The sequence below is a fragment of the Pogona vitticeps genome, chromosome 2, assembly GCF_051106095.1.
Source record: "Pogona vitticeps strain Pit_001003342236 chromosome 2, PviZW2.1, whole genome shotgun sequence".
Taxonomy (NCBI): Eukaryota; Metazoa; Chordata; class Lepidosauria; order Squamata; family Agamidae; genus Pogona; species Pogona vitticeps.
Window position 1 is genome coordinate 257,610,136 of NC_135784.1, and position 24,759 is coordinate 257,634,894.

At 42.4% G+C, this 24,759-nt stretch overlaps 1 protein-coding gene across 3 annotated transcripts in view; it reads right to left on the minus strand.

Annotated features, from left to right (window-relative positions):
* The window catches only part of APC (APC regulator of Wnt signaling pathway), a 107,043-nt gene that overhangs the window by 22,115 nt on the left and 60,169 nt on the right, over positions 1–24,759 (minus strand). For all 3 annotated transcript variants that reach the window (XM_020780014.3, XM_072992455.2, XM_072992454.2), the window contains 4 exons: positions 23,794–23,898; positions 16,135–16,233; positions 8,485–8,863; positions 2,792–2,887 (listed from right to left, as the gene is read on the minus strand). In XM_020780014.3, coding sequence (XP_020635673.2) covers positions 2,792–2,887; positions 8,485–8,863; positions 16,135–16,233; positions 23,794–23,898 — 679 coding nt within the window. The remainder of the gene's footprint in view (positions 1–2,791; positions 2,888–8,484; positions 8,864–16,134; positions 16,234–23,793; positions 23,899–24,759) is intronic.

Consider the following 24,759-nt stretch of genomic DNA (forward strand, 5'->3'; position numbering starts at 1 on the left):
AGATAAATAAAGCAAATTAAGTGTGAGCTTTCATTAGAAGCTAAAATAACCAAACAAAGGATACCGTATTACAGTGGCATCATAAGAAGACAAGCTCACTGAAAAAGGCAGCAATGCAGGAAAAAGTGCAGTGAAGTTGGAAGCCGCCCAGAGTGGTAGAATATACTAGATGGGTGGGATATAAATAAATAAATAAATAAATAAATAAATAAATAAATAAATAAATAAATAAATAAATAAATAAATAAATAAATAAATAAATAAATAAATAAATAAATAAATAAATAAATAAATAAATAAATAAATAAATAAATAAAAAGAGGAAGACTGTACATGAGATGGATTGACTCAATAAAGAAACCCAGAGTCTTTTGTTTGGTGCTGCAGTCAAAGTAGGACCAGGAGCAGAAAGACTGGCATTCAGATTTTGGGAATAAACTATGCTACTCTTGTCTGCTTTGGGGATGAGAAATAGAGAAACGTGGTTGCTACACACTTCCGACTTCTGTTCTCAGCAGAAACTGCAGAGCTAAGTGCAGTGGAGATTAAATTTTAGAAGGTTCCTTTTTTCATGGTTTGAATTCTATGGTTTTTACATATCAGGACATAATAAAAATCATCTGGTCCTTAGCAGATCTGAAAATCAGATAACGACAAGCTCAGACGAACAACATGTGGCATTACACCTTGTCGTGATTTAAAGCCGAAATGGAGACGTCAAGTACACCCTTACAGCTTCCATAGGAATTAAGCCACGAGCTGCTAACCAAATGCCCTTGAGTAATTGATCTGCAGCAAGTTTTGGCAGTTTGCTGGTCTGGAGCATTAAGGTATGTGTTAGCACAATGCCAAGGAGGAAATACATCAGCAGTGGTCGTTGAGAAGCAATTGTTGCTGCCCATCAATCTGGGAAGAGTTATAAGGCCATTTCCAAACAACTCAGAGTCCAACATTCTACAGTAAGGAAGATCATTCACAAGTGGAAAACATTCAAGACAGTTGCCAATCTTCCCAGAAATAGTTATCCAAGCAAATTCATTCCATGGCCAGACCAAACAATGCTCAGAAAAATTGCAAAAACCTCAAAAGTGACATTTCATACTCTGTAAGCTTCAGTTGGCATGTTCAGCGTTAAAGGTCATGACAATACAATTAGAAAAAAATGGAACAAGTCTGGTTTGTTTGGAAGTGAAACTGCTGTGTTTTCCATTGATGATTTAAAAAAAAAAAATAGCACACTGATCCTTTGATATTGGGCTGTGGTACCAGGGTGGGTGACATGATCTTTAGCCTGGTTTGTTCCTTTTTGCACACCACACACAGAATGATTGAAGTGGTAGGAAAAGCCCCCCCCCCAACTCTGCGTTGGCTGTCTCTAGCACACACGTCATTGCTAGCACCACTCTGGCAGCCATTTATGATGATTAAATCCTCTGCGAGCTAGCAAAAAATTAATGCAACTTGCTAGGTATGTTGGACACCTTACTACTCCCTATACCACCCCATGGCTGGATTGCAATGTGTTCCAGCAAAAATAATGCACATCTTTATTAAATTTGGTGCATCCTGCTAGTTCCGTACACAGCCTGTGTAGATTCCATAATATTTTGAATTCAAATAATGTATGATTTCCTTCCTTTCAAATCAAGGGTGTAATGTCAGCGTATATAATTTTTTTTTGGGGGGGGGTAAAAGGTAAAAAAGTTCTCTGACCCCTGTATTAAGGTAATCAGGAGAGGCCTTTCTCTCGGTTCCGCCACCTTCATAGGTGCATTTGGTGGGGACACAGGAGAGAACCTTCACTGTATATGCTCCCAGACTTTAGAACTCCCTCTCACAGGAAGCTAGGCTGACCCTATCTTTATTCTCCTTCCACAAGCAGGTGAAGATTTTTCTCTTTAGACAAGTTTTCCTTTAGTGACTGGCTGCCTGAATGGGGTTTTTACATGGGATTGTTTTACCTTACTGTTTTGACTGTGTTTTGATATTGCTTATATTTCACTGTTTTTAGCTTTAAATACTCTCTTTTAATGATGCAAGCTACTTGTGTCCTTTTGAAGAAAGACAGGGTAAAATATTTTAAACTAAACTAAACTAAACTAAACTAAACTAAACTAAACTAAACTAAACTAAACTAAACTAAACACATACATACATACATACATACATACATACATACATACATACATACATACATACATACATACATACATACATACATACATACATACATACATACATACATACATACATACATACATACATACATAGAAACAAAACCATAGCTTTTCTGAAATCATATTTCTAGGGGGAATTGTTTCAAATTTCTCCTACACACTGAATACTTATAATCTACATTTTGTAAAAAAATGATTTTGTACTATTTAAATTATGTCCTTTTTGTAACTTAAATATTGTTCTGGAACTGTAAAAGATTTACTTTCTTCTGAAATATATTTTTTGTTTGATGCTAATATAATAACAGCTTTGGGGAAGGTTTGCAGAGCTAACAGGTATTCTGCCGGTATTTGTAAATTTGTTTATGAGGATAGAAAAGTACTTAACTGTACAAATATTCAGACTCTAGAATCCTGACATTTTGTATAATGATCATTTGTCCCTTTTGAAACAGAATGAGGACAGATCTACCTCTTTTGAAACACACTCCCAAACAGGACAACAAACAATTAACTTGGTTGGAAATATAAAGAAGCCTTCTATATTAGATAGGATTTCCTGTAAAGAGAGGAGAAAAGTTCATTTTCTTGCAGTGTAATCCTTTTGATCTTACCAAGTTCATTCATTGCATGCCGATGCTCTTCATCAAAGGAAAGCTTCATTAGAACACATACCGCAGGACAGATCTGATGGTCCACTGGAGCCGGCACTGTGTTAGTACAAGGAAAATATTTTTTTATTTACTTTGTCAATTAAGAATTAAACAACACAAGTATTAGAGGCCAGCTTTTAAAACTGTTTATTAGACAAATGAAATGCAGCCTAATTATCACATAATTGTGTGGTCTTTTCAGATTACAAAAAATCTGAAGCCTGCCAGTTATGCAATGATGGACTCAGCATACTCAGACTTCACACCTGATTGAGCTGGAATAACAGAAGCCCCGTTAATTGTGGTGAACAACTCTGAAGAGTCTGGGGAATATTTTTTTCTATTCCAGGACCCATCAAGGTTCACTCCATGTACCAAAAATGTGAGAAAAGGAGACAAAAATAGCTATTCCAAGTTTCTACACTTCTGTTCCCCTTCTAGGAGGGCACTGGAAGAGCTTGCGGGAGGACTACATCTGGAGGCTTAAAAGAGTGAAAAATGACATTTTTCATGGGAAAAGTTTTTTTTTACTAGTCAAGGGGCATGGGGGGTGGGGTCCAGGGGTCCGAATAGCTCTGTGGGATATATGTAGCAAAAATTACATTTTCCAGAAACAGCAATCTAGGAGACGGGACAAATTTCTTTGATTCTGTGTCTGGATGCCATATACATACAATATGAAAGTGTCACTGGTGGGCTATGTCAGGCACTGAGTATTTAGGAATTTTCCCTGCTTTTGATAGGATCACACACATAATGAAATAATACATTTGAATTCCTAGGAATGTTCGTAGATCTGGTGTCGATTTTGGTGGCATCAAGTGCTTAGGAGCCATTGCTCCCCCTCATTTTGAGGCTCCCAAAACCTTCCCCAAGCCAACAAGAATCCCAAGAGAGCCTCAGAACCCGTGGTGTGTGTGTGTGTGTGTGTGTGTGTGTGTGTGTGTGTGTGTGTGTGTGTGTGTGTGTGTGTGTGTGTGTGTGTGTGTGTGTGTGTGTGTGTGTGTGTGTGTGTGTGTGTGTGTGTGTGTGTGTGTGTGTGTGTGAGAGAGAGAGAGAGAGAGAGAGAGAGAGAGAGAGAGAGAGAGAGAGAGAGAGAGAGAGAGCAATGAAATTGAAAACTTCTAATGAGCATAAAAAACTGAGGCTAATTATGTCACCACAACTGGTACAGGTTTAACTTCATACAAGAGGATGTTTGCCTTTGCATCTTTATTCATATGTTCTTTGTCCTTCAGAAAGATTCCAGGGAAAACTTTGTTCCATACTCTGATAATCAACAAGGCTGATATTACTAAGGAGCTGGACAGGAAGTTTTCTGTAATTGTATCCATGTTCTGCAATATCCTTTCCAGTGAGGCTAGTAAAGCAACATGAATGTTTTCTTTACAGCATCAGTTTAAGACTGTATTGTTTAGATAGGCATTTCCTGGCTGTTCAGTAGTCTATATTAGGCTGCTGAACTTGTATCTTTGTATAATTATACTTTGCATAATTTTCTTTCAATTAATTTTATTTCTCAACATATTGAGCTATGTACTATTATTATGTAGTTTTATTCTGTATAATTTGCTTAACATATTGGCAATTTCAGCTGCCAATGTTGTCACAAAAGAAGCTATACAACTACAGTTTGGGGGTAGGGCTTAAATTACGAGCCTGAAAAATCATACTAGGGCTTATTTTTAGGTTAGGTCTTATTTTCGGGGAAACAGGGTATTAGAATTGCTGGATAGTTCAATGGTTTAAGTATCTTGCTATGGAGCCAGAAGTTGCGAGTTCCATTCCCCACTGCTATTCAATGATTCCACCCTATGGATCAGTGAGTCCAGGCATACGACTCAATGATTCACTGGGTCCATCCCAGCTCTGCAATTGATGATGATGATTTTTTATTATTATAGATATAAATAAATGGCTGAGGCATAGATATTTCATGATTTCTCCCTATAAAGCGAACTAAAGTCAGGAACACTATAAACCTACATTATTACTACGCACATCTATCACAGGCAACATACTGAAGATTGTTGGACTGATCTGAATTAATCAGAAATAATGCCATTTGCACCTTCTGACCGTCTTTTACTATCATGAATGCAGTGGCCTACTTTACAAAAAAACTAGTTATAACCCTGGCTTACAATTTATTAGCAATATGCTTGTGTATGTTTGTTTGGCCACTCCCACTTGCAGTGGGAGTGGTTAAACAAACTGCAGACCTTCTGTCAATGATTTAGCATGACATGTGAAGTAGAATTCTATCTTGCCTCTTCTCTGATAAGCCAAGCACATGGATTGTTTTCCCATGCAAGCCATAATCCATGCTTCATATAACATGCTAAAAAAAAAGAGCCTCGTGGCTCAGTGGTTAAACTGCTGAATTGCAGTCAAAACTGTGCTCACGACCTGGGGTCCCAGGTAGCTGGCTCAAAGTTGAATCAGCCTTCTATCCTTCCGAGGTCAGTAAAATGAGTACCCAGCTTGCTGGGGGAGGGGGCAATGTGTAGCCTGCATAATTAACTTGTAAACTGCCCAGAGAGTGCTTGAAGCACTATGGGGCGGTATATAAGCAGCACGCTTTGCTTTGCTTTTAAAAAAATCTGGATAAAGGTATGCTTAGCTGCTCCAGTATGCAGGAGAAGCCAAGAGACCAAGTTGCATGCATCAAGAATGCTAACACATATAATAAGTGAGAATTCTCCAGAACATTCCCGGTATTTCTAGATGGCACCCTATTGTAGCAGGAGTTCCAAGAAACAATTAAATACTGTGGTTGTTGTGGGTTTTTCGGGCTCTTTGGCTGTGTTCTGAAGGTTGTTCTTCCTGACATTTTGCTAGTCTCCATGGACGGCATCTTCAGAGGACTGGAGTAGGAACTCTGTCCATGCTCTGTTGCTGTTTGTTGGATAGTTGAGTATTTATAGCTGTGGGAACAGCTTTTGTCCTTTTCAGGAGATAGGGTGATCAGCGTGTTTTTATTTATTTGTTTTTTGTTTTGATTTGATTTGTACCCCACCCATCTGGTCTACAAGACCACTCTAGGCGGCTAGAGTGTTGTGGATGTATTGTTGTGATAAGTGGGAGAGATTATTTGTCTCTGTGGTTGATGGGTGTCTTTAGCTGGTCTCTTTTGTGCAATGATCCTTGGTCCTTGTGGCTGGGTAGAGTTCGTTGACTTTCTGCAGGCTGTACAGTGGTGCCTCACTTAACGGGTGCCCCGTTAAACGACTAATCTGCATACCGATGAAGATTTTGCGATTTTTCCCCGTCGCCCCATTTTCGCGCAGCTAATCGGCGGGGCTTCCGGATGATCGCAGGGAAGCGGTCTCCCCCCTCATCCTCCCGAAGCCCCGCCGATCAGCTGCGCGAAAATGCGGGCTTCGGGAGGATGGGGGGGAAGAAGGGATTCCCCCCCATTCTCCCGAGCTGGGCGAAAATGCGGGCTTTGGGAGGATGGGGGGAAGGGCTACTCCTCCCCATCCTCTTGAGCTGGGCGAAAATGCTGGCTTTGGGAGGATGGGGGGGGGGAAGCCATCCCTTCCCCCAGCTGACCGGCGGGGTTTTGGAGACTGGGGTGAGGGGGTGGCTGGGGGAGAGCCGGGAGGCAGGGCAAGGCCTGGGTGTTCCGGCGGCCCTCCTCCCAGCGCCAGAGGTGAGGGGTGGCTCGGGGAGAGCTGGGAGGCAGGGCAAGGACCGGGTGTTTCGGCGGCCCTCCTCCCAGCGGCGGTGGCGGAGACAGGGGTAAGGGGTGGCTCGGGGAGAGCCAGAAATCAGGGCAAGGCCCGGGTGTTCCAGCGGGCCTCCTCCTGAGCCCTCGCTTGCTCACCACCCAAGGATGCCCGGTGTCTCCCGGGCTGACTGGCTGGCGAGCGAGCGCTGGGTGGATGGCCCGCCCCTTCCCTCCCCCGGCGGCTGCCTCTGAGCCCTCGCTCGACTGCCGCCCAAGGACGCCCGGTGTCTCCTGGGCTGGCTGGCTGGCTGGTTGGCGGTGCTTTGCCATGATCGGTTCCCTGCTTGGGGAACCGATCACGGCAAAGCAATGCTTTTTTAACAGCTGATCGGCGGTTTCAAAATGGCCACCTCTATGGAGGATCTTCGCTGAACTGTGAGTTTTTGCCCCATAGGAACGCATTAAACAGGGTTTAATGCGTTCCTATGGGGTTTTTTGTTCCGTTTAGCGACGTTTCCGGATAGCGACATTAATTCTGGAACGGATTAATGTCGCTATGCGGGGCACCACTGTATTTTGCAATGCTGGAAGCCAGGCCTTGTTCAGTTTCAGACTTTCCTCTTTTTTGTTGAAGCTATGCTGATGTTTATGGATTTCAATGGCTTCCCTGCGCAGTCTAACATAATGATTGCTGGTGTTGTCCAGTACTTCAATATTTTGAAATAGAATTTCATGTCCAGCTTGTTTCAGGGCATGATCAGCTACTGCTGATTTTTCTGGTTGTTTTGGTCTGTTTTACTGGTGAAACGTCAGGAAGAACAACCTTCAGAACACAGCCAAACAGCCCGAAAAACCCACAACAACCATCAGATCTCAGCTGTGAAAGCCTTCGAGAATAATTTAAATATCATGTTTCCCTGAAAATAAGACAGGGTCTTATATTAATTTTTGCTCCAAAAATGCATTAAGGCTTATTTTCAGGGGATGTTTTATTTTTTCATGTAAAACCATCTACATTTATTCAAATACAGTCATGTCATCTTCTTCTGGTTGCTACACAAAGATGGAGGGTGGGGTTTCACTTAACTGGGGCTTATTTTTGGGGTAGGGTTTATATTACAAGCATCCTAAAAAATCAAACTAGGTCTTATTTTCAGGTTAGGTCTTATTTTCAGGAAAACAGGGTAGAAAATAGCTGATTTATACATATATTGAATTTCATCCAAATATTAATTTTGGATATCTAAATTGCACCAATCTGGATATTCAAATAACTTTTTGTTATTTATCAGAGCATCTTTCCCACAGAACGTCAGCCATGGCCCCTACTATAATGAATAAAGGTAGAAGTCCATCAGGCCTACTCTCTCTCATCCTTTAAGAGAATGCAAGAGACATGATTGTTTCAGAAAGCATTTAAGGGCATCTTCTTTTAAGTCTCTCTACACATGGGTTTTCCATAGTCTGCCATCATCTGGGGTTTTATTTTATGTAGGTATTTATTCTATTTGTTTCATTTGGTGGTTGGGGTTACTGTTAAATTTTATCTTTGTAAACCACTTAGAGCAGTGTCCCACACTAAGTCAATGATATATCGTTATATTGCAGGTAGGAATGTTTAAGGAATTTTTCCTTTGAAGATTCCAGTATGATCAAAATCTCTTAGACAAATGTGCAGATAGGAACTTAGCAGCTCTCCATTGAATTTCATATTTTATATACTTTAACTTAGAAATCCACATCTAAATATATATTTTAACAGATTTTTGGAAAATCACAATTAATGTGGGAATGGAGTAGAACTACAATAACAATATGGGCTGAATTAGGCAGTCTATCCCTAATCATAAGTCACTTTTCTCACTTTGCTTATAATTGCTTATGCTGCAAAAGTCTAACATTTTGAACTATAACATAAAATAGCATTTCACAAAGATTTTGAAAGCTATTAGGATTAGGATAAACATTATCATCAACATACTTGGATTTTTGTCTTGGTCCATGCCCTGATCATGTGCTTCTTGCCATTCCCAACATGTTTCACAGTAAGCTCGGATTTGTTCTAAAAGATGGAGAACACGTATTTCTCGTCTGCCTCGTTTATCATCAGGCTGGGAGTGAATGATATTATGCAGTGCTGCACTGGCTCTGGCACGGGCTTCCTTACTACCCCTGGAGTTTCCCAACAACACAGAATCTTTATCGTTGCCATGCAGAAGTTGGATGAGGAGAGGAAGGCATCCGGACTGACGCATTGCTATGCAGCTGTCTTGGGAGCTAGACATGGCTAGCAAAGTTCGTGACATGTCATCTTTGTCATGTGTACCCAACATTGACAACAATGAATACACCATTTCAACCTGAAAAAGCAAATGATTTTGGGAAAACATCAGAAATTTTTAAACTGTGAGTAACATACACTATCATGAATATTTTGGCCTGACTTCAAATAGCTGTGAATCAGACTGGTCATTGATTATTAAAATAAGTTTCATTTCATAATGTAAAAGTGAGAAACATTTAACATCCAAAAACTCTCTTTGCTGCTAAGAGCTCCTCGGGTATTTAGAATGAAAAGATCAATCTATAATTGCCTCTGAAATGTAGAAATAACCTACTTAACTTATTCTAGTAAGGTATCTTTAGAGAACAAATAGTCTTTTTCCCATACTATATTGTATAATATGAGACATAAATTACACTCAAAATGAATAAAAATTCTGTACAGTACTGTTTTTATTTAGCAAACAAATGCTAAACTGAAGCACTGAAAACCAGATGACCAAAATTAATAGGAAACAGTGTGCAACTGCTCATTCTGCCGAATATAAAATCTCAAAAATAATTAAATAAATTTAAAAAGGTTATTGACATTCTTTTCAAACTATTGGTTTTACAGCAATCTTCTAACACATTATGAAATACCAGTATTAGCATAATGGTAGCTGTTTTGATCGCACCATTCTAGAATGTTGAAATAATTACCAAAAACTGATATATTAAGTAGGTTTTCAAAGAAGTAGCCATATTAGTGTGCAACAGTATCAAACAAACAAACAAACAAACAAGAACAAAACAGAAACAATCGACAAAAACATTATGTTACCTTAAAGATTAACTGTTATATTTTAACATGTGCTTTCGTGGATCAAGTCCATGAAAACTCATACGTCTGAGGAAGTGGACTTGATCCACAAAAGTTCACACTAAAATATATCAGTTAGTCTTTAAGGTACGGGTGCCACAATGTTTTTATCTCTTGTTCTTGTTCTTTTTGTTTTGTTCTGTTTTTTGTCTGAGGGATAGATTTTATATATTACAAAAAAAAACCCCAGTGATACAAAATACAGCTACGCATACTCTCTAAGCTGCTAAAACACCTTTATGCTTACAAAAATATTTCAAAGGTAAAATTAAAAAAATGACAGAAGGGAAGGATGTTTCAGAGAAACCTTCATTGATATGAACCTGCTCAGATCTTATACCCTTCATCTGAGACTGTGCTATGCATTCCATCTCCTGGAAGAGCAAAGTTGGATAGAGCAAGAAACAGGGCCTTCTGGGTAGCACCATCCATCCCAGTTATGAAATTCCCTTCCCAGGAAGGTTAAACTGGCTTCTTCATCATTCCCTTTTAGGCACTGCTCTGTCAAGCTGTTATTGGCTATGGATACTCTTTGATTTTATAAAGTTCCTCTGCTTCACTGCAAGATTTTAGTTTTGAAATTGCTGTAATTCCTTTTCTTTCTGATTTTATTGTAAATTGTTTTGAACATGCACAGGGTGGAGATAATAAATATATTAAATATTTTAAAACACTAAGATTAAGAACTGAGGATTGTTTTTTCCCAGCAGAACATGCTAATCTTCTGCCAGGTCTTCCACCCTCCACTGTGGAAGTAGATGGTACACAATTGCATCTGTAGCTATCAGCCACTGACAGTTCAAGCTGCTGAGTGAACCTATGATGTCAGTACAGCTTAGATAATTACAGTGGTGCCTCGCACGAGTGCCTCACACAACGATAAATTCACACAACAATGGCTTTTTCTGAAAAATTTGCCACCTCACACAACGATGTTTCCTATGGGGAATTTTCGCACAACGATGTCTCTTTTCACTCATTTAAAAGTGCCTTAAACTGTTTGAAACCTGTTTTAAATGCTTGGCATCGATAGACCAGCTTGTGAAACGTAAGCAAACTTAATTTGGTGTTGTTCTGAGGCATCGTTAATTTTTGGTGAATTTTTTTCTCTCTCATTGAGAAGCATTGGACGGACCAAGTCAAAATGTTCTTAAGTCGAATCAGCATTTCCCATTGAAATGCACTGAAACCCGATTAATCCATTCCAGCTGTTTTTGTTTGTATGTAGAGGCGCCGGTTGTAAGTCAAAGCATTAGTTCCCATAGGAACAAATGCAAAACCGGTTAATCCGTCCTCTACCACTAGGGGAAGAATTTTTTTTAACCTAAGATGACTTAGGTTAAAAAAGGGCAGGAAAGGAGGGAGGGAGGGAACAGTGGGGAAAAGAGGAAAGAGAGAAGGTCATCACTGGGGCACACAGACCCCTCAGACAAAGGTTTATGCTTTTAAGCACAAAAAGACAGAGAGAGAAAAGACAATCAGGGGGAGAGAGTTTGGAGTCTAAAATAGATTTTAAACCCGCACATTTTACACCAGCACATTTTAAACCGAACCAAGCAATTTTTAAACAAAACATATTTTAAACCAAACCAAGCAACTTTTAAACAAAACACATTTTAAACCAAACCAAGCACCTTTTAAACCCACCCTAGGAGCCACAGAATCCAGCAACCATTATTCCAGCAAACAGACCCCCTCAGCATAGGAGGGGGCATAGAGAGAGAGAGAAGACAATGGGGGGGGAGAGACTTGAGTCTAAACTCCATTTTAGAGCACACCGGCCAGCACAGACCCTTGCAGAAAGGGTCTGCAAGACCCATCAGAGCACAGAAATATAACCCCCCAACCTAGCCCAAATCCAAAAATCAAAAATTAAAAAAAAGCCAAAAAAAAAAAACCCAACCAACAACAACAGTGCATACAGTACAGTACCAGGAAGTCTGAAGTCTCTCTCCATATCCACACTCACTAATCACTAGGGTGAGCGAGGCAGCAGACAAGCAGCCTCTTCGATGGCCAAAGGTTAACTGAAAGTTCAAATTTCCTGCTTTCTCTGTGTTTTTTCTGTTGAGTTGAAGCTCCAGTTGCAAGTCGAAGCAAACTTTTGCGACTGGAGCTGTTTGTAAGTCGAAATGCTCGTATGTAGGGGCGTTCATAAGTCAAGGCACCACTGTATTTAACCTTAATATAGGCAGTACTTTACAATGCTGGAAGCACAGATCTAGGATCATTTATTTCATGTATATACATACTGGATAAGGTATTTTCAAGAAAGTGTGAAATAGGTTATTCTCAGGTTTGGAAACTGGTCTTACATTTTCTGCTCAGAAGGTCTTATTCATTGACATAAGAAATTTCACAGAAAAATGAATCATAACTTATACAATGGTTGTTGCTTGAATGCTTGCACAAAACCGTAACTATAAACTCTGCTTTCTAAGATTCATGCTATAAGTTATATGATATATGATGCCAATCAATTATTATGACACAGGTTAGAGCTGTAAATATTAATGTTACAAATTTGTAATCATATGACAGATATTAGAAAGGTCCTTCTGTAAATATATGATGCAGCACCAGTGCTCTGATGTTATTGTGCTCATATTTCTTATTCTAATGTTAAAAATCTAAGAAGCATAAATAAAATCATAACACAAGCACTGCATAGATAATAAATTGCTAATACTCAGTGATTTGATCCTAGAATCAATACTTTTTAAATGACTCTCTCTCTCTCTCTCTCTTTTAAAATCATTGGTTATACACAGTGATATGCCAAGATTTCCACACTGTTTAAAATATGTACAGTGGTGCCTCGCATTACGACGTTAATTCGTTCCAGCGAAATCGCTGTAGAACGAAAACGTCGTAAAGCGAAATTTAAAAGCCCATAGAAACACATTAAAACCCATTTAATGCGTTCCGATGGGCTGGAAACCCACCGTCCAGAGAAGATCCTCCATAGGGCGGCCATTTTCGCTGCCTTTGCAGCGAGGAATCTGTCCCAGAAAACAGCAGGGGCCATTCTGTTTACCCGGTGGCCATTTTGAAACCGCCAATCAGCTGTCCAAAAATCATCGTTTTGTGAAGAATCGGTTCCCGAAGCAGGGAACCGATCATCGCAAAGCGAAACTCCCCCATAGAAAACATCGTAAAGTGATTGCAAAAGCGATCGCAAAAAGTTCATCATAATGTGATTTTGTTGTTAAACAGAGCGATCGTAAAGCAAGGCACCACTGTATAGTAATTTAAATCAGATGTATGCATATCTGCATTTTAGCCATGCTGACCAGGGCATTCTGGGAGTTGTGATCTAAAAACACAAATTTGCACACTTCTAACTCAAATTATTTCCCATAATTGAAAAGTGCTCAGTGGATTTTCTGTTGAAATCAGTGTATTCATAGCAATACTGTACTACATGTTTTAACAACCATTACTTGACAAAAACAAAAAAAACAATAATCAGTGATTTAAGGACTCAAAGTCTTCCTTCAAGAGCCTCTTTGAATGTGAACATTTACTAAACCATCCTCCTTTCCCTTCTATAAAGGACACAAGGAAGAAATCTTTACATCAGAAAAAGCAACTTTGGATTGACCTATGCATAAAACTGATTCTAGTTAAAGACTTTTCTGCAACAAAATTCATATACAGTGGTGCCTCACAAGACGATTGCCTCGCGGGACAATTAATCCGCAAAATGATTGGTTTTTGTGATCGCTGTTGTGCTTTGCAAGATGTTTTCTATGGACGATTTTCGCAAGACAACGATTTTTCCCCATTGGAACGCATTAAATAGATTTCAATGTATTCCGATGGGGAACCGCGTTCCGCAAGATAATGTTTTCTATGGATGATTTTCGCAAGATGATGTTTTTTCCATTGGAACGCATTAAATAGATTTCAATGCATTCCAATGGGGAACCGCGTTTTGCAAGACGATGTTTTCGCAAGACAGCATTTTCGCGGAATGAATTAACATTGTCTTGCGAGGTACCACTGTATATACAATTTTATAGCATTAACTATAGTATAACAAACAAATAAATTTTAGGCAGCATAAAACATGAGAGCCAATGCAAAAAATAATGTCACTCATTGCTTTAATGGGGATGAACAATGCAAACAGACAAAATAATACTCTTTGAATCATAAAATAATTTTGAAGGGTTCAATAGGGCCACCGAGTCCAGCCCTCTGCTCAATACAGGGGCTTTGAAAGCATTAGAGCTTAATATCATATCTGGGGCTCATTTCAGAAGTTCTTGTATAAGAGTTTTCAGTCTCTTTCACTGTACATTTTTCATTCTGAGTTTCAGTTTACTATATAGTGGTGCCTCGCTTAACGACGATAATCCGTTCCAGAAAAATCGTCATTAAGCGAAAACATCGTAAAGTGAAAATAAAAACCCCACTGAAACACACTGAAACCTGTTCAATGTGTTCCAATGGGGTAAAAACTCACCGTCCAGAGAAGATCCCCATATGGCGGCCATTTTAGCTGCCTGTATAGCGAGGAATCCATCCCTAAACACAGCGGGGAGCCATTTTAATCAGCCAGTGGCCATTTTGGAACCACCAATCAGCTGTTCAAAAAACATTTTGCGAAGAATCGGTTTCCGAAGCAGGGAACCGATCATTGCAAAGCGAAATTCCCCCATTCAGACCATTGTTTTGCAATTGCAAAAAGATCATCATTAAGCGGATTCGTCGTAATGTGGGGCAATCGTAAAGCGAGGCACCACTGTACTTCAAAATGTTAAGGTTTTCCATTTTCATATATAGTATTAATCATATACTTTCTTTTGAGTTAAACTGAGATGAAAAACATTCATTTCTGGTCTTAAGGTTAACAGAATGTGATGGACATAATTATTATTCATGACTATTAAATACATTATAGTAATAGTAAATAATCTCAAAGCAACTTCAGGAATCCCAAAAATCACGGGACTATGAAACAATGAATAACATCCAAACTATGCTCAAGAGACAATAACTACAGTGGTGCCACGCTTACCAATCACTCCGTTTAATGATGAAATCGCTTAGCGACGGGGTTTTGGCCGTTGCCAGAGCGATCGGTTACCGATGGCCCCTATGGGGATAAATCGCTTTGCGATCATGGCAAAGCGACCCTTGCACGTTCGGGAGGAGGTGGGAGGATCCACCCGGAGGAGAGCAGAGCAGCAGCGGGCTAAGGGGGAGCCTCTCATCCGGGCCAAGGGATCCCGTGGAAGCCCACCCTCCACTGGGAGTCCTCACCACAACCACCGGCCGCTCTCTCCTCCGCCGGCTTCCCCCTTTCGCCTTCTAGCCTGGAGTCCGTCCTCCCCCCATCTCACAAGGAAAGCCTCTGCGGCCACTTGGGCCATCAGGACACCCACACGGCCACCTCCTGCCCCTCCGAGCCGGGGGGGTGTCAAAGACTCTCCACCCCAGACCTCCCATACAGCTGCCTCCGTCCCCCGCCCTCCAAATGGCAGTTTTGCTCAGCGGTGGGGAAAGAAGCGCCGCCTTCCACCACACACACACACACCCGCCTGCCTTGCCTTGCGCCCAAGGAGCAGAGAGGGCTACGGGGCTGACTCCTCCTCAGACCAGCAGGCTCCTGCTGCTGCTGCTGCTCCAGATTTGGCAGCACAGGGAGCACCCGCTCTTTTCTCTTTTTTTTTCTCCTCGCCTCCCCTGCCTTCTGTCTTTTTTCCCTTCCCTTCCTTCTCACTCTCTTCCAAGCCAGGCTCAAGCAGGCAGAGCTCAGGGCCCTGGGCAGCCAATCCCGGCCCTCCGGCCTTGGGCTCCGTTGGGGCGAGGGGAAGGGGAACATGCTCACACACACACACTCACACACACACACACACACACACACACACACACACATGTGCAAACACACACTTGGTCAAGGAAAGCAGTGGCAGGCTCAGGCAGCCGGGCGGGAGATTAAAAAAAGAGAGAAGGAGAAATGGCTCCCTCGATAAGGAGAGCAGATGTGAACGTTGCTCCTTCCCACTTTTGCAATGCTTTTAAGCAGCTGATCGGCGGCTTCAAAATGCCCCGCCCGCTGTTTTGCTCACTTAAGAGGCACCGAAAATGGCCACCCCTATGGAGGATCTTTGCTTAAGGTTAGTTTCGAAGCCCATAGGAACGCATTAAACGTGTTTTAATGCGTTTCTATGGGCTTTTAAAAATCGTGTAACGATTAAATCACTTAGCGACATTTTTTCCGGAACGGATTAATGTCGTTAAGTGAGGCACCACTGTATTTCTGAGACATACTACAGTTTTGGTGACACCAACTGAAGGAAGTCTCGTGTCTTTTGTACCCATTCGTATCTTGTAAAGTAGGACAGAGAGAGCGTCTGATGTTGATCATAAATCCCATTAAGCTTTGTATGAAAATCTAAACAATAAAACACTTTATATAAAGTATACTTTGATTGTAAAATGTAATGTTAGGAACATTTGGAAATCTTTGGTTACCTTGGTACCCAGGTGACTTGTCAGTCTTCGAGGAACTGAATAACTACTGTTAGAATTCATAACACTAGATGCCTCATGATCCATCCGGACAGCTGACCCCTACAAGTTTAAGTAACAGGTAACAGAAACATTTCTGTATCACTTTTTTTATCATTTTACACAATGTGGAAGTTAAATTAAGTTAACAAGTCAACTCACTACAGACCGTAGCTCTACCAAAATTTTGAGTAAATTTTTAAGAGACAGATGGGGTAAAAATAGTTTAAATAAATCAATAGATTATTACAAATCTACCTTCTAGTCTGGAAATATTCACATTTCAGCAAAGTTTACTCCTATTACAGGAGCAGCTCCTTCCCAAAAAATATCTTGAATTACAACATTTTCACTTGACTGCAAACACTCCAGCTTCAAGCTTCACCACTTGATAACACTGATTATTAAGTTGAACTAAGCTGAATTCTAGAAATAAAACACTGGTGTCCAATCCATTAAGCTTTCCCTCTTTGGCCTTTCATAAGTACTAAGTAATCCCAAATGTCTCACAGGAAGACAGATTGAGTCTCTCCTATCTATAAAGCTGCAGAGAAATAAAACTGAAATTTTAAGCAGCACTTTTGTCAAGAAAAAATGGAAATCATACTGAGGAAATATCAGAATGAAAACTCATTTTTACAAGTTGTGCCATAGCTTATTTACAATAATGAGCCCTCATACCAAAAGAACAAAGTTTCTGTTAGTTTTAAATAAGAGCTATACTTTCATTAGGATTTAGAGTGAAATGTTTGTTTATTTTTCAGAATAAGCAAAGAAAATGAGCCAAAATAAGATATATAAAAACTAAGACAGTGAGTTAATCTTCCATAACATTACATTGACTGTTTGACATTTAACAGGATAAACTGGTGAGAAAGAAAAATGAAGTGAAAATTGATGAACTCCACATTTATCTGAAACCACAAGCATTATTATCTTAAGAAAACTTCTACAATCAAAGTATGAAAAATATAATGGTTTCAAGATACAGTAATTTCAAGATCATAAAGAATTTATGGATTATTAAATATACAAACATTGCTGATGCTCAAAAGCAAAATGCATAGTCATATTCAATTTGACAGCATTAACCTATCTAAATAAAAAAGAGGGGTTACTTACCTGTAACCATGGTTCTTCCAGTGGTCATTCTGTGAATTCACACAATAAGGGGTTAAGTCAGCGCCTGCGCTGGTCTTCTCGGAATATTCCAGAGCTCTGCAAGAGAAACATTGTCAATACTATCTATACTGCGCATGCTCCGCCCGCCCAATCCTCAGTTCCATTTATCCGCCACATGCCCATGCAAAGGGACTTGCAGATATACAGTGACGGACAGAGGGGAGGACGGGCGGGTTTGTGTGAATTCACAGAATGACCACTGGAAGAACCATGGTTACAGGTAAGTAACCCCTCTTTCTTCTGCGTGGTCTTCTGTGAATGCACACAATAAGGGGTGATTAACAAGCTGGCTTACCGGTTGGTGGGTCGTCACTGCAGGACAGACGCGAGGACAGCTCTCCCAAATCTAGTCTCCCTCTTGGCTCTCATGTCCACCCTATAGTGGGAGATGAAGGTGGAGGCACTTGACCATGTAGCAGTTCTGCAAATATCTGGAAGGTCAACTCCGCGCAGAAGTGCTGTAGAGGAGGCCACTGCCCTGGTGGAATGGGCACGCAGGCCCTCAGGAGGAGGTTTGTGCTGTAATTCATATGCCAACGATATCGCTGAAACAAGCCAACGGGAGATAGATGAGGAAGAGGCTGGTAAACCCTTCTTGTGCCCAAAGTAACATAGGAAAAGCTTAGGAGACAATCTGAACTCCTTAGTGCGTGCAACATAAAAGGAGAGTGCCCTCCTGACGTCCAAAGAATGGAGCATGCGCTCTGTTTCATTGGCAGGCTGTGAGAAAAAGGTGGGTAGAATCAGCGGTTGATTTAGGTGAAACTCTGAAACAACCTTCGGGAGAAAGGACACGTCGGTGTGGAGAATAACCTTGTCATTGAAGAATTGTAAAAAGGGTTGGTCAGCCCTCAAGGCGGCTAGTTCACTAGCACGACGAGCAGATGTAATTGCGACCAGGAATAACACTTTCAAAGATAGCAACTTTAAGGAACATGTAGCAAGTGGTTCAAAGGGGGGACGCATGAGTGCATTTAGAACCAGAGTCAGAGACCACTGGGGCATCAGAGGTTTGAGAGGTGGTCTAAGATGAATGAGTCCTTTGAGGAAAGCTTTGACTGTAGGGTGAGAGAAAAGGCGTGAGGAGGGCGATTCCCTGGGCTGGAAGGAGACAATTGCAGCTAAATAAACCTTCAATGTGGCAACAGACAATCTGAGGTCAAACAAGTAACGAAGAAACTGAAGTGTTGTAGAAAGAGAAGCCGGAACGGCCGATAAACCTTTGGATTCAGTGAATTTAACGAAGCTCTTCCACTTATAGGCATATAAGGCAGAGGTAGAAGCTTTTTTGGATTTATCTAGGATTTCCTTGATCTGCGGGATATCCTCCACGCTGTGAGTCGAAGAGTGTGGAGATCGGGGTGAAGCACTGTTCCCGCATCCTGTGTGATGAGCGCAGGAAAGTAGGGAAGGCGCACCGAATCCACTGACATCTCCAGTAATGTTGGGAACCAAGGCTGGCGAGGCCAGAAGGGGGTAATCAGTATGGCTTCTGCTGACTGTTGGTGAAGTTGTACAAGAGTTCTCTGTATTAATGGGAACGGCGGGAAGGCGTAAAGTAGACCGTTTCTCCAAGAGAGCATGAAGGCATCCCCCAGCGAGTTGCGGCCTAGGCCTGCCCGGGATGCATATTGTGGACACTTCGTATTCTGGTGTGTGGCAAAAAGATCTAGAAGAGGTTTGCCCCATCGCCGACATAGTTGGTGGAACACTGTCAGATTCAATTCCCATTCGTGCATCTGATCGAGGCGGCGACTGAGTTGGTCCGCCAGAAAGTTGTCCTCCGTGGAGAGGTGAACTGCTACTGGGAATACGTGGTTCTGGTAGCACCATTCCCATAGAGTTACTGTAAGAAAAAGCAGGGATGGAGAATGTGTGCCCCCCTGTTTGTTTATATAGTACATGGCCGTGGTGTTGTCGGTGACTATCTGAACACCACGGCCACATACTAGGGGAAAAAAGGCTCTGAGTGCCTTGAATACTGCGAGAATCTCGAGGTGGTTGATGTGGAAGGACTTCTCCTGACGGGACCACCGAGCGTGCACACGATGGTGCCCACAGTGCGCTCCCCAGCCTGTGGGACTTGCATCTGTAGTAACCTGGGCCGTAAGCCGTAGGGGCCGGAATGGGCGACCCACCTGCAGATGTGGTGGGAAGGTCCACCATTGGAGTTGCTGTACTAACTCCTGGGACACTAGAAGTCTCTTTTCTTGGTGATCCTTGAGAGGACTGAAAAGGGATAACAGCCAAATTTGTAGGGATCTGAGTTTCAGTCGAGCGTGAGCAACTGAGGGGGTCGTAGAGGACATGAGCCCTAGAAGATGTTGAGCGTGTCTTGCTGAGACTGAGCGACCCGGGTGGAACTTCTGAATGGCATTGCGAATCTTTCTTATTCGTTGACGTGGAAGAAATATGCGCCCCTTGCGCGCATCTATCCTGGCACCAATGTAGTGTACTGTTTTGGAAGGACGAAGGTGTGATTTTTTGTAATTTATTGTGAGTCCCAGGCCCTTGAGGAGACGGAGGATGAATTTGGTATCCCTGTAGGCCTTGTGTCTGGATGGAGAGACGACTAACCAGTCGTCGATGTATGGGAATACGTGAATGCCGTTGAGTCGGAGGTAAGCCGCCACAGGAGCCATGCATTTTGTGAAAGTGCGAGGCGCTGTGGCGAGACCAAATGGAAGAGCCAAGTACTGGTAGATTGTGTCCTGGAAGATGAACCTGAGGAACTTTCGATGATCTGGATGAATGGTGATGTGAAAATAAGCGTCCTTGAGATCTATGAGGACGAACCAGTGTTTCTTTTTCAGGAGGTGCGTGATGGATTCCAGTGTCACCATGCGAAATCGACGAGGATGCAGGTAAGTATTTAAGTCTCTTAAATCGAGGATGGGCCTCATGCCGCCGTCTTTTTTGGAGACGGCAAAGTAGCGGGAATAGAAACCGTTGGGCATATCTGTTTGTGGGACAGCTTGAATGGCTCCCTTTGAAAGCAAAGATTGAACCTCCTCCTCTAGAATGGGGTTTGCAGTAGTATATTGCACCCCTCCTAAAGGAGGATATTCCAAAAACTCTAGGCGATAGCCAGATGAAACAATTCTTAGAACCCAGGAATCGCTTGTGATACTGGACCAGTTTTGAAAGTATGGTTGGAGTCTTATGTCTGTGACGATAGATGAAGGATGAGCTATCCAGTCAAAGATATTGTTTGTGTTTTTTTGCAGGCGGCTTGTAGGCCTGACGACGCTGCGATGCCTGGTGGGTACGGTAAGTAGATGGAGCAGCGGAAGTTTGAGGAAGGGCAGAACGGGAGATGTCTTTGAACTGCCTGAACTGCTGGGAAGGTTGGGCGTATTGGTTAGAGGACCGTTTCCATTGGTACCTGTGGAACTTAGGTTGTGGCTGAATATAATAGGACTTAGCGGTTTTCTTCGCCTTATGTAAGTCCTCAAGATGGCTATCTGTTTTCTCACTGAAGAGACCAGAAGAATCGAAAGGTAAATCCTCAACCTTAGCCTTCACGTCCTCAAGAATGTTTGCGGCGCGTAGCCAAGCATGCCTACGCAGATTGACAGCAGTAACGAGGATTCTGGCTGCCGCTTCCACAGAATGTCTGGTTGCAATTCTTTGGTGCTTGGAAACGGTTTGCGCTTCCTCATAGGTGTTCAAAAAGGCTTGGCGTGTATCAGTAGGCAACATGTGTAAAGCTGGCAAAGTCTTGACCCACAGTTGCTTCTGATATGCTCCTAGAGCAGTCTGATAATTAGCAACTCTGAGTATGAAGGCAATCAAGGAATAAAGTCTTCTGCCGATTAATTCCAGCTTTTTACCTTCTTTGTTAGTGGGGACCACATGTGCCCTTCCTGATGGTTTAGTGCAGCTCGTCTCCACTATGAGGGAGTTAGGGATAGGATGTTTTAAGAGGAACTTGGCATCCTCCCCAACAATCTTATACATGTGCTCAGTCCTCTTGGGTAAGGGCACCGATGTCGAAGGATGCTCCCAGAACTCCTGGATAATCTTCAGTAAGGCGGGTAAAAAGCAAAGGCTAGGAGGTGGTGAACGTTCTTTATTAATATCACCGAAGATGAGGTCCTCTTCCGGAGGAGCAGGCTCATCAACGTGTAGCTTTAGTGTTTTCGCTAGCCTCGATAGCATTTGCGCATATGAGGAGAAGTCCTCGGAGGGTGAGGAATCGTGAGGGTTGCCCGTGTCCGATTCCACTGTTTCCCCAACCGGCAAATCGTGTGGTGCAGTTGGAGGAGGTGGCTCTTCCTCCGATTCAGAATCCTGTGACGAGAAAGAAACATCATCGTCAGACGACAGCTCGTGGCCCCTAGGTCGATGTGGATGTGGGGCTTGCGGCACGACCGGAGGAACAGGTTGCGGGGGAGGAGGAGCGGTGGGAGGTGCAGTCGATGTCGACGGAGCCGCAGGAAGTGGAGCGGTAGATGGCACTGGTAGTGGAACAGGTTGGTCAGTGTCTGCTACCCTTTTCTTATGTCGACGTCGATGTTTCCTAGGTGGGGTCGACGGCGAAGAAGAGGAAGAGGAGGAGAGGTAAATATATTTAATCTTCCGACGTCGATGACGACGGTCGGGCGACGTCGACGGTGAAGGAGAATAAGACCGACGTCTGGATCGGCGCTTGCGACGACGACGACGAGAGCCGGAAGAGGAGGAGTCAGTCGACGTCGATCTGTGACGACGTCGGGAACGCTTGTGCCTGTCCCTGCTGTCTCTATGAGGTGAGGCTGAGCGATCCTTAGAGCAGTGCTTCCTCTTAGCCTGCTTTTTTCTCGGTGGCGAGGGAGGGCGGGGAAGCAGAGGTGACATCGATGGAGCCGGCGAAGCCCGCCCAGAAGACACAGGGCTAACCGGTGCCGAACCCAAGCTTGTTGTAGCGCGAACAAGCTGACTTGGCGTCGGAGAGAAAGCGCCAAGGGGTATAACCGGCTCCGGCTGACGAGGAGGAAGGGGGGTAGCCGCCCCCGACGTCGACTCCTTGTCTTTCGACAAATCCTCCAATAATGGAGAGAGGACAACGGATCCCGGCACAGCTTGGGATACAGTGTCCAATGCCTTTACGGTTGCCTTAGTTTTTGTCTGTTTCGCAGGTTTTGCGGGAACCGCAGCCTTGGGAGCAGAGGATTTCTTGGAAGACTTCTTAGATTTCGCAGGTGGGTCTGAGGGCTTGCTGAGTACCGAAAGGCTAGGGGCACCCTCGGAAAGGGAAGCCGCAGAGGTAGAGGGGAGCTCCATAGGTGAAGGCTGGGAGGCAGCCAGGGCTGAATTCCAGAGATGTAGTTTCAGCCTCTGTTGTCGAGCTTTTAAAGCGGCCTTGGTAAAGGCTTGGCAATGCTCGCAATTCTGAGCAGAATGCGACTCCCCCAGGCAAAAAAGGCAAGTGTCGTGCCCGTCCTGAAAGGGGATCTTACCCGAGCAAACGACACAGCGGCTGAAAGGGCCCGATGGTGGAGGGGGCATAGGAAAAAAGTGCCCGCAATGGCCGTTGAAAAGGGCGGGAAAACCCCGGCAAGATCCACAAGCGGCAAAAATACGGCCGCTGAAAGCAACAATGTCCAAAAGGCAAAAGAGTAGTCGTAGACGCGCAAAAGTCCAAAAACCGAGTAATCCTGACCGAAATAGCGTTATCAAAGAGAAAAGTAGAGGAGCTCTACCGAGAAGAACCATTCCACACGGCGGAGAAATGGAACTGAGGATTGGGCGGGCGGAGCATGCGCAGTATAGATAGTATTGACAATGTTTCTCTTGCAGAGCTCTGGAATATTCCGAGAAGACCAGCGCAGGCGCTGACTTAACCCCTTATTGTGTGCATTCACAGAAGACCACGCAGAAGAATGCAAGATGTTCCACATCCAAAGATAAGGTTCAATGGCACCCAGATTAATGCATGCAGCAATACAATAGCAACACAAAAATATACATCCACCTTCAAAAGCATATACATATATATAAAATCATAGGATTTCACCCGTCAGATTCTGCATTTTAAGATGGATATATATAAAAACTGAAAACTTTTATTTTAGAACCACATTTATTAGACATGTTAAAACCATATAATAGAAAATCCCTTTCATTAATCATGGTTTAACATTACAACATATGACAAAATGCACTGAAAAAATATGCTTCCTCCTCCCGCCTCTAGATTTACATACAACACATATTTCAGGAGTTACCTATACTAGATTTTCACTGTGAAATATTTAAGGACTGTCTATTTAAAAATTCTCTGTAGATGATTAAAGAGCATTCATTTTTTCCAGCAGACATGCCTTTTCTGATTTAACACGTGAAGGAGCCCATTCAAGTACATTTCTATAACTCTACCCAAATTACTATATTCCACACAGAAAAGCATTAATAATAATAATCCTGTGCTGTCAAGTCAATTCTGAATGCTGACTTTACCTGGCTACTGCCAGCAGTTGCCACGCTGATTTCTGCTGCTCCTTGCCCTTCATTTTGCCTCTCACTTTCATGCAAACTGGCATCATGCTTGCTTGGAGGTACCCTCTGTTAAAGCAAGAGTTTATATCATTATGTATAGAAATGGAGTAACCCTTCAAAAAATTGTGAAGGCGTCAGTACTGAAGCTTCACAAAGCGAATGAACTGCGCTTTGTATTTCATAACCTCTCGCCTCAACAATTAGCAACCGAGACCGACTGCCTTAGCAAAACTGCAGGATGAAAGTGAAGCATGTCCTCTGAGGATTATAGCCCGAGAAGACAAAGGATTTGCTGTGAGACACAAAACACCATCCTCCACCAGCTGTGCTCACATCACTATCAGAAATATAACAGAATTGGAGCAAACAACTGTCTCCTCTGCAATGTCACATGATCTCTGCATTTACTACAGGCTATGACTGTAGCGGTTAAAATATTACTTATGCTTGAAATCAAATAGAAACACCTTCTGGGTAAAGAGCCCAGTACAGTACATGTACTGCATCAATTTCACACTAATGCCATCTATCTTTCCATTTATTGGTTATATCGTGCCCTACACTACAACATTCCCCTTAATTTTAAATAAAGTTAAACAAGCGGTTTGTTTCTCGTCTAATAGTTCTAACTAGATTAATGAAAGTGTACGGTTAACAGTAAAAACAACAAAATCTAGTGCTATTTATTTAATTAATTTTTTTTAAAAAAATTCTCTGCCTCTCTCCTTAAAAGGACCCAAGGCTGCTTACATCATTAAAATACAATATTAAAGCTAACAAGTAGAGAAATACTAAAAAGGGTCAAACAAATACCATACCTAAAAACATAAGCAACACTGAAACACATTCAATAAAATAAGATAAAACAATCCATTTAAAAAACACCACTCGGCAGCCATTCACTCAGGGAAAGCTATTTGAAGCTAT